The 10319-nt window shown below is 48.9% G+C and overlaps 1 protein-coding gene across 1 annotated transcript; it reads left to right on the plus strand.

Annotated features, from left to right (window-relative positions):
• The first annotated feature begins 348 nt into the window (after positions 1–348).
• Positions 349–1284, plus strand: LOC104339003 (olfactory receptor 14A16). The gene has a single exon (XM_009945099.2). The coding sequence runs from the start codon at positions 349–351 to the stop codon at positions 1282–1284; it is 936 nt and encodes a 311-aa protein (XP_009943401.2).
• The last annotated feature ends 9035 nt before the right edge of the window (positions 1285–10319 follow it).

Raw genomic sequence — 10319 nt, forward strand, 5'->3', positions numbered from 1 at the left:
CTCAGCTCAGTTCTGCAGTTGGGCAAATTAGGAACAGCAGTGACAAAAAGGTGTTTCGTAAATCACGAGTAACTTTTTTCCAAGATCGCCTTGCGTTCCTAGTTCCCTCTTCCTGCACAGCAAGAAGGACTGCTCGGGAATCCATTACAGAATCTCTTCTCACAATGACCCCCCCATCCAGCAAAACCCAGAGCCCAGGTGAAGGAGCTGGAGAGAGCTCTTCCTGAAAAGAGAGACTCTAAGTGTGAGGTCGCTATGAGACAAGCAACAAATTCTGCTCAGAGAAGTCTGGCATAAATCAGTACTGCCTTTTCCTTCTCAACAGATCCCCATACCCAGAGGAAGCAGATGTCCAACCGCAGCTCCATCACCGGGTTCCTCCTCCTGGCATTTTCAGACACACACGAGCTGCAGCTCTTGCACTTCTGGCTCTTCCTGGGCATCTACCTGGCTGCCCTCCTCAGCAACGGCCTCATCATCACAGCCATAGCCTGTGACCACTGCCTCCACACCCCCATGTACTTCTTCCTCCTCAACCTCTCTGTTCTCGACCTGGGCTCCATCTCCACCACTCTCCCCAAAGCCATGGCCAATTCCCTCTGGAACACCAGGGACATCTCTTATGAAGGATGTGCTGCCCAGGTCTTCTTTGTATTCTTCTTCATTGGTGCAGAGTTTTCTCTTCTCACCATCATGGCCTATGACCGCTACATTGCCGTTGTCAAACCCCTGCACTACAGGACCCTCCTGGGTAGCAGAGCTTGTGTCCACATGGCAGCAGCTGCCTGGGGCAGTGGGTTTCTCCATGCTGTGCTGAACACCGCCAATACATTTTCCATACCCCTCTGCAAGGGCAATGCTGTGGAGCAGTTCTTCTGTGAAATCCCCCAGATCCTCAAGCTCTCCTGCTCACACTCCTACCTCAGGGAAGTTGGGGTACTTATGGTTAGTGTTTCTTTAGCATCTGGGTGTTTTGTTTTCATTGTGCTGTCCTATGTGCAGATCTTCACGGCCGTGCTGAGGATCCCCTCTGCACAGGGACAGCACAAAGCCTTTTCCACATGCCTCCCCCACCTAGTTGTCATCTGCGTGTTTCTCACAACTGGCATATTAGCCTACCTGAAGCCCTCCTCTCTGTCCTCTTCAGCCCTGGATCTGCTGGTGGCAGTGCTGTACTTGATGGTGCCTCCATCAGTGAACCCCCTCATCTACAGCATGAGGAACCGGGAGCTCAAAGGAGCATTAAATAAACTGATTCACTGGGTTCACCTTCAGCAGCAGTAAACTGATCAGCTGTCCTCACAGGCCTTTACTAGCTTTTCTCAGAACAGGTTGGTACGTTCTTTGGTTTTCATTTCTGTTGATCATGTTCATACAGGAATGTTTGTATTCACTCCATGCCTCCAGAACCAAGATCGTAATCTGCTAAATAATACAGACGAGTTCACCACAGTGTCAGAGCTGGCTTCCTGAGGAGCATCTCTGTAGCAAACAACTGCTCTCCCAAGCCCAGCTCCCGAATGCTGGACTTTTCTTCCTGCTGATGTCAGGACCAGACTCCAGCAACAGCACTCACCATTGCTTGTGCCAGAGCTTGGTTGTCAGTGGGCTTAAGGGGAGGGAAACAGAGAGAAATGTTGGGAAGTGAGGGCTGCAGTCACTTGTGGGTTCCCGGTGCCACTGGAGATGGTGAATGGATGCTGATGTGCCTGCTTAGGGCTCTCCCACGTGCAGCAGAGCTGAATGGCAGCTGCCTGGCTTTCTGGAGAGGAAACCAGCCATCCCAGGAGGGCAGTGGGCATCTACAGGGACACCATGTGCCTGGGGGTGGGCATCCCAAACCAAGGGACCATGCAAGATGGATTCACCCAAAGGAAAAGTGCTATATTGAAGTGTCCACAAGCAAAAAAGGGCTCTGCCATTCTCGGGGGACACTGTGGACTCACAGCATGACCATGAAAAGATACTGGTGGGTGATTCACATCTCCTTCAGCAAAAGCCCATTGGTGGTTTGCTGTGCACGCTGGGAAACATCCCGAGCCACAAGAAATGCTCTGAGCCCATTTCACAGCAGTAGACCCCTGGGAAGGAGCTCAGTAGCATTGCTACCCGTCCAGCTGGACCTGACCAGCACAGCCAGTGTCAAGTCATCCCATAGTCCAAGAGCCAAATTGTCCGGCAGAGCATCACTGCCAACTTGTGGCCCTGTGAGGAGGACAGGGATGGGGCCGGAAGCACCAGGCCAGATCACGGTGCAGAGTCCTTGCTGCTTTTGTGTTCCACCAGGCCTGGGATGTGGCTGGAGAAGAACTGAGGAGAACCATCTCTTAGTACCATCATCCCTCCTGAAAGGTTTCAATGAAAGAGTGAGACTGGCACCTGTGTCAGGACCTTCACTGAGAGAAGAGTTGAACCGAGAAGCCTCCTTATTGCGCTGCTGTCCTTCAGTCCCTATGCCCAGCACATGTCCTTGAGACAACCTTCCCCATCCCGTTTGTAAAACCTTACACCAAATCCACTGCAGGGTGAAGGACCTCAACCAGGGTCCAGCTGTGACCCCACGGAGGGCAAGATCCCTCCTGATTCTTCTGCATGGCTGACAACCTCTGTGATTCTCACTGGAAAAAACAAAACATACAGAGGAGAACTTGGGAAACTGTAGATGTTCCCCATGCCCATGGGAGCCCTCAGGAACTGTCCCTCAGTCCAGATATCCAGCTGAGCTTATTGCTACATGAACAGACAGGAGAAACTGCCCCAGGAGCCTCATTCCAGACCCCACCTCCCTATACCAGCCCCAGCCCCCAGCCAAGTAAGGTCTCTCCTGTGTTACTGCGATTGTTCCAGGGACCCAAGTGGGACCTAGGGAGGGTAGTTCACAGAATCATAGAATGGTAGGGATTGAAAGGGACCACTGAGGGTCATCCAGTCCAATCCCCCTGCCAAAGCAGGGTCACCCAGAGCAGGCTTCACAGGAGCTTGTCCAGGAGGGGCTTGAGTATCTCCAGAGAAGGAGACTCCACAACCCCAGAGTATGAGGCCATACAGTATGGAATATCCCTCTGGTCAGTTTTGATCAGCTGTGCTGGTTGTGTCCCCTCTCAACTTCTTCCCAGCTGCCCACTTACTCACTGGTAGGGAGCAGAATGAGAAATAGAGCAGGTCTTAACATTGGGCAGACATGGAAGAGCAATAGCCAAGACACTGGTGTGGTACGAGCACTGATTTTTCTTGATTCCAACAGGTGTAGGAAATGGCCATCCTTCAGGACATCTGGTTGTCTGGTCCAGAAGAGAAGCCATGCTGGGCTGGCTTTTATATCTTTGGATAGTGAGACCTGCAGCCCATGGAGGACCACGGTAGAGCAGGCTCCAGGCAGGAACTGCTGCCTGTGGAGACAAGCCCATGCAGGAGCAGGTTTCTTGGCAGGCCCTGTGGCCTGTGGGGGACCCACACAGGAGCAGTCCATTCCTGAAGGACTGTACCCTGTGGAAAGGATCCACTCTGGAGCAGTTTGTGGAGAACTGCAGCCATTGGGAAGGACCCACAATGGAGAATTTCAGAAACAGAGTGTTGTAGGCTAACTGCCACTCCCATTCCACATCCTCCCTATGACACTTGGGTGTTAGGAGTTAGGAGTGAAGTTGAGCTTGGGAAGAAATGCGTGAGGAGTCAAGGATGTCATCATGACGGCAGTCAGGTTTCAGAGGCATGATTGACCCATCATCAATCCATGCTGACTGCTTTCGGAAATGTTCTTCTTTTCTAGGTGCACAGAAATGCCAAAGTGACCTTGTACAGCCTGGGGTTCCCTGGGGTGACTTTCTGACCTCTTTCAACAACAGCCGCAACATTGCCTTGTCCTCACTCACAAGAGCCCTTGACCAATGCCAAGAAGTTTGGAAAGGGATATTCCAAAGAAATGTTGATCTGTTGCTATAACTTCATAACCCCTATTCTGCCTGTTAAATAATGTATTGAATTTCTCTAATTTTTCATATATTTTCACCTGTCCTGACTATTTCCAAGGTAATTTTTTCAGATGCAGTCTGCCTAGACAAAGGCCTTTTCCATTATTGTCCAGTTTTCTCCTCCCTTTACTCTTTGTTCATTCAGATTCCTGTCACCTGCCGAGCTGCTGCTTTGACATCAGGGAGGTAAAAGTTTGCCTGCCTTTCAGCAGTCTCATTGTCTCCTTAGCCAACTCTCTATGTTTATAATTAGTTTTTTTCCTGTACCTATCTACAATATTTCTCATAAGTTTATGCCTTATAGGAAGGCAACCTCATTAGATGTAGATTGTAATTACCATATAATTGCAGAGTGTGTTTTGTTTATGGAACTTAATTATGCTTTAATTTTTCTTTTCTTGCAAATAGGAGAACTCCTGCTGTGCCTGTGGGCAGCCAGCTCTCTATGGAGAGGAGGTGGGAGATGGTGCAATGGAGCTGTAACATCCAGCTGCAGAGATCAGTGGAGAAGTCTGATGCAAAGAGCAGTGAGACAAGTACCAGGTGGCCGATGAGAGAAATGTTGAGGTTTGGGAGGTGAGGAGCAAAGTTACCCATGGAGTGTCAGATGTCAAGGGACAGCTTTTCCTACCTGTCCAGACTTCCTGAGAAGACACCCTGGAGCAATATCACTTGGACAATATTTCTACCACTTCTTCTGTAAGCTGAAAAGCAATTAGAAAAATCCCTTAAAATAAATAAATATTTTTATTAGGCACAGTATGACATCTTTCTCCTTATCTACACTATGGAAAACCTCCAGCTAGCAGTAGAAGTCTTGAAGAATTGAAGAAAATTACATGAGCTTGTTAGCTTAGCACTTTCTGTATTTTAATGAGCCCCATGGGGTATTTGGTGTTGAGTCCCTGAAGCTCAGATACTGAGAGAAGATAAAAAAAGATGCTCAAGAAGTCAGAAGCAAAACTGAAAGTACCTGGAAGCATTGATTGGCCCCACTGAGGGCCATTACTGACAAAGCCTCCCCAGGGACTCCTTAGAGCAGAGAATGGGAGGCCAAGTTTGCAGGTAGGCAAAGGCACTGTGCAGGTGGCTGCAATGCTGAGAAAACCCTCTGCCTGCTTTATGAAGCAGAAAGGCCAAGGCCTCAGCCCCAGGCCCTGGGAAGGCAGATGCTGTCCCTCACCTGTGGCTCAGGGCTCTTCTTGTAGACAGTTGGATGTGAGGGTGAGCAATGACAAGTGTAGGAAAATTTTGCAAAACCTCCCAGCATCCCTAAGAAGGCGCGAGGATGAAACACACTTCAGAGCTTCAAAGAAAGTTTCTCCTGGTAGGCCTTGATGGTAGAGGCAACTGCCATAGCAAAGGGCCCACAGCCTTTGGTCCTGTTGAAGCTTTTCGCCCTGTCAGAGTCCTTAGCCATCTTGACTGCGAGCTGTCCTACACTGTCCCATGCCTGCACTTCTTTCCCTTCAGCCTGTAGTCACACATCTTTACTTCCTACCCAGCACTCACATCAGCGTTTCTGCACCTTCACTGATGTCTGTCCACGCTCACTGGTATTTCCTTCAAATTCAAATCCATGGGCTGAATCAGATTCCCTTTGGGTGACACCCACAAATCCATGGGCACTTATGGAATGCACCCATGAGTGCTGAGGGAGCTGGCAGATGTCATTGCTGAGCCACTCACCATCATCTCTGAAATCCTGGAAAACAGGAGAGGTACTCGAGGACTGGAGAAAATCCAGTGTCACTCCAGTCTTCATAAAGAGCAAGAAAGAGTATCTAGGGAACCACAGGCTGGTCAACAATCCCTCTGTCTTAGGAAAGATGATGGAGCAACACATTCCTGAGATTGTCATCATCAAGCAAGTGGAGGAAAAGAAGGTTATCAGGAGTAGTCAACATTGATTCACCAAGGGGAAACCATGCTTGACCAATCTGATAGCTCTCACAAAATCACAGATTGATAGGGGATGGAAGGGACCTCTGTGGGTCATCTAGTCCAACTCCCCTGCCAAAGCAGGGTGACCTACAGCAGACTGCACAGCACCGCATCCAGGTGGGTCTCGAATATCTCCAGAGAACGAGACTCCACAACCTCCCTGCACAACCTGTTCCAGGGCTCCATCAACCTCAGAGGGAAGAAGTTCTTCCTCATGTTCAGACGGAACTTCCTCTGCTTCAGTTTTTGCCCGTTGCCCCTTGTCTTGTCACTGAGCACCACAGAACAGAGTCTGGCCCCATCCTCTTGACACCCACCCTTAAGATATTTATAGGCATTTATTAGGTCCTCTCTCAGCCTTCTCTTCTTCAGGCTGAACAAGCCCAGCTCCCTCAGCCTCTCCTCTTAGGGGAGAAATGCTCCAGTCCCCTCATCATCCTCCTCCTAGCTGTCCATTGGACATTCTCCAGTAGCTCCTCATCTTTTCTGAGATCAGCTTCACCTCCACCACAGGCCGTCAGGACTGCAGAGACACAGCAGACAGAAACACCTCCTGGTCTTGCCAAAAGAAGGGTTTGCTCTCTTGGTGGGCACCTCATTTCTTCTTTACATTGCCATCTACCATCCCCTCCAGCACGTCTCTGCTCTGAAGAAAAGCCTTTGCACACACAAGGCCTTGGGCACTTGGTAGCGGGTTTCTTTTTGCAAGTCTGCTCTCAGCCCAGCTGAGGTGTTGCAGCCAGGCATGCACCAATGGCTTCAGCCCTAGGCACAGGAAGAAGCAGCTGAAAACCTGAAGGCTATCTCTTCATCCCACTTGGAGGGAAGAACAGCTGAGGCATGTTGGGACAGCTCAGATGCTTGGGGTTGTGTGATGGATGGGTACAAGATGAGGAGTAGACACAGGCCAGAAAGTTCAGGAGGGAGCTGCCCTGAGTGTGAAGGAGCTGCTCAGATGTTTTATGATCCCCTATAGGATGAACCAGGTGGGTGAGTCTTTCTGGCTAAGGGTCAGAGGAGAAACTGGTAAGGGTGACATTATGGTGGGAGACAAAGAATGAATTAATGTCCCTTTGATGGCTTTAATTACCTTCACATTCTCTGGAAGGGGACAACAAAAACATCGAGTCAGTCCTGGAGGTTTCTGGAGGCGCTTGGTCAAGACACAGCTTGGGACAAAAATCTTTGTAGCTCAGCTGCCAGGCCTGTTAACAATGGTGATGCTCATATGTAACTGTTACTCAAAAAGAAGGAAAAATCCATTCATGGATGTAAATACCAGTGTCAACCTTGGCTGTCATGACCGTGAAATACTGGAGACTGCTCTCCCATGCAGAAAGAGAGCAGAAGAATGCATATGATATGCCTCAAAGTATCAGATTTTGGCCTAGTCTTGTGACTTTTATTGGGGAAGCCCACGTGAGCAGCACACAAGGGCATCAGAGCTCAGTACAGCTGCTCTTCAAGGACAGTGCCTTTCAAGCAGGAGACTGTGCGTGTCAGTAGTCAGGAAAACAAGCAGAGCTTTTGGGAGAGAACCTTGGGGAAACAGGAAACTCAAGGAGAAGATCCATGAAAAAAAGGAAGCATAGAAGTGGTAGACACAAGTATGGAAACAAAGGAGGGATTCAGGAATGCAGCTGGTTTTAGAAAAGCCAGAGCTCCCCCAGATTTCACACTTGCAAGAGAGTTCAAGGCCACAGCAATGAGTGGTTACTTCTTTAAAACACATAAAGAAGAAACAAAGATACTGTGTGGCTACTGCAGCATTCAGGAAGAGAAGAGACAGCTATGTCTGAGACTGTCTGTGTGTTCTTTTCCTCAGCCTTCACCAGCAAGGCTTCAATGTTCTTGGTGCCTAAGTGGAAGAACCCTAGGTGAAACCCAGCAGTGGGTGGAGATCAAGTCAGGGGTCCCTTAGATAAGGTCAACCCTTGATAGGCCATTGGACTAAATGGGGTGAATCCAAGGATGTTGAGAGATTAGGCCGATGTTATAGCAGGGCTACTCTGCTACATTTTGGAAGGTCATTGTGACTGGAGAAAGCAGAAAGCAGCTCTTGCGTACGTCTGCTACAGAGGCCCAAGGACTGAGCAGGGGAATTGCAGGCTGCAGTGACAGAGGCCAGGAGCTGTGTGGCTGGGCAGCATCTCTGTGGAAATGGCTCTGGTGGTTCTTAACTTTCACTAGGCAAAAAACGAGCCAGCAGCAAAGGCAGCCAACAGCATCCTGGACTGTATGAGCAGGAGCCCAGCCAAAAGCAGTCATTATCACCCTCTGCTCAGCACCTTTCGCACAATACCCTGCACAATGACAGTGAGACAATGGCACAGAGGAACCTGTTCGTTGGAGGCCAGATAAGGTGGTAATCCTCCAATTATCCTTCAAGTGTTTGTGTGATTTCCCTAAGAGTATCAATATCTACCACAACACCACTCACAAAAGCATTGATCTGCCTAAATATAAATATCTGTGTGCTAGCAATCTGCGTCTGTGGTAGCCCCTCTAGGCAATGTCAGTGGAATCAGTATTTGGAATACAAGGCATGACACCCAGTCCACAAGTACAGGTCTGAAGGGGTTCATGTGAAGGATGGTCTTGCAAAAGTCACCCTTTGTATTCCCTGGGTGGCATGGCCACTGCTAATTGCCCTCTCCAGAGAGTGGAAGAGTCTGGATCCCCTCCTCAGCACAGACTCCTTGCCAGGACACCGCAGACATGGGGGTAGCTCACCTGGCTCTTAAGGGCACTTCACTTCGTATCTCTTTGGATCTGTGTGGTGCTTTTCTGTGACTACTCTTTCTACACAGACAATCATAAAAAGACAACCATTTCATAAGAGATGGCCATAAAGGCCCTGCTATGGACGAGAAAGCTCACCATGGGCTCTGGAGGCAGCAAGGAAGGCTATGATAGTCACCAGAAAATTCCAGGAAGAATCACAGAATCATAGAATATTTGGGGTTGCAAGGGACCTTTCAAAGTCATCTAGTCCACCCCCCTTCTCCAGCGAGCAGGAACATCTTCAACTAGATCAGGTTGCTCAGAGCCCCGTCCAACCTGAGCTTGAATGTGTGAAAACATGCTCTTTCTGTTCCTTCTGTATCTTCACAATCCATCTTTTTTGTCAAGCAATATTTTTATATCTGATATTCTTAGCATTGCCTCTGTTTAGAATTTAGCCCAGACTGCAAGAAATTTTTTGTCCTGCTCTTTCTGCAGTCTTTTTTTGCTTTTTTTTCTTCTTATACTCTTTTGCCTTCCATTCATTTAACAGTAACCGAACAATATTTATTGTCTGTGCAGGTAAAGACTTTTGCCAATAATATTAGTTACACTTGAAATTCTGATATAATTGTTTTGCAAAGGTATAGGCAGGCGGAACAAAATTATTTGCTGTCGACATGAGGCCTCACCCGTTCAGAATACATTTAATATTGTACAACTGAGTCAAAAGATTCTTTATCTGTTATTTTTAATAGACTAAAAAGCTGTACATAGTAGAAGAAATATTGAAAAACTGTTTTGAAAAATAGTTACAGTTGAAAGCTTCCATGTCTGTTAAGTCTCAGTTTACACTATTTTCCTTATGCTGTTTATGTCAATATTTAATGCTCTTTCTCCTCTCTCTGCTGCAAATACACTCGCTTTTGGCTAATGTAGATCAGAAGAACTTGATTGAAGCATTGTTTTGGTTTCGGCTGCCGCCGGCAACAAAAGCGCCACGCGGCCGCCCCTCCCCCCGCCGGCGTGCGGAGGAGAATGAAAAGAAAGAGGCAGAAACTGGTGGGTCGGGATAAGGGCAGTTTAACAGAACAGCAAACAGAGGGAAAACAGGAACAACAACGATACAGATAAGGAGAAAACACAACCACGAACCGTACAACAGCCGCTCTCCCGAAACCGGACCGGCGCTGCGCCCGCCCAAGCCGCGAGAGCCTTCCCGCCGCACCGCCCCCCCCCCACCGGAACCCAGCGTGACGTCACATGGTATGGAATACCGGGCTCTGTTTGGCCAGGTGGGGTCAGCCCCCACCCCCCGGCTGTGTCCCTTCCTGGAGTCCGGTGAAAATTAACCCTGTTCTGGCCAAACCCAGGACATTATCCACCCCTTATTCCATACCATCTACGTCATGCCCAGGTCCCCCACTGTCCGGTTGATCACCATCACTTCTCCTGTCTCCAGATATCATTCCCTTAGTCTATGGATCATCACTCTAAAGTGTCCATTGAGTTCATTTAATCCATGACTTCAGGCTCCATCTGTCGTTATGGTCTTCCATGGCGGGAGAGGTGATGTGTGGTGATGGGCGGTCACTTGCTGCATCCGGAGCTCACGGCTGATGTATCTGGTGCAGCCCGTGCCCACAGTCTGCAGGAGATGTTGATCTTGATGAAGTTGCT

This window comes from Opisthocomus hoazin, chromosome 29, assembly GCF_030867145.1.
Source record: "Opisthocomus hoazin isolate bOpiHoa1 chromosome 29, bOpiHoa1.hap1, whole genome shotgun sequence".
NCBI classification, from domain to species: domain Eukaryota; kingdom Metazoa; phylum Chordata; class Aves; order Opisthocomiformes; family Opisthocomidae; genus Opisthocomus; species Opisthocomus hoazin.

What these genes read in the sequence shown, in the direction of transcription:
- LOC104339003 (XM_009945099.2), top strand. Translation starts at nt 349, where the DNA reads ATGTCCAACCGCAGCTCCATCACCGGGTTCCTCCTCCTGGCATTTTCA.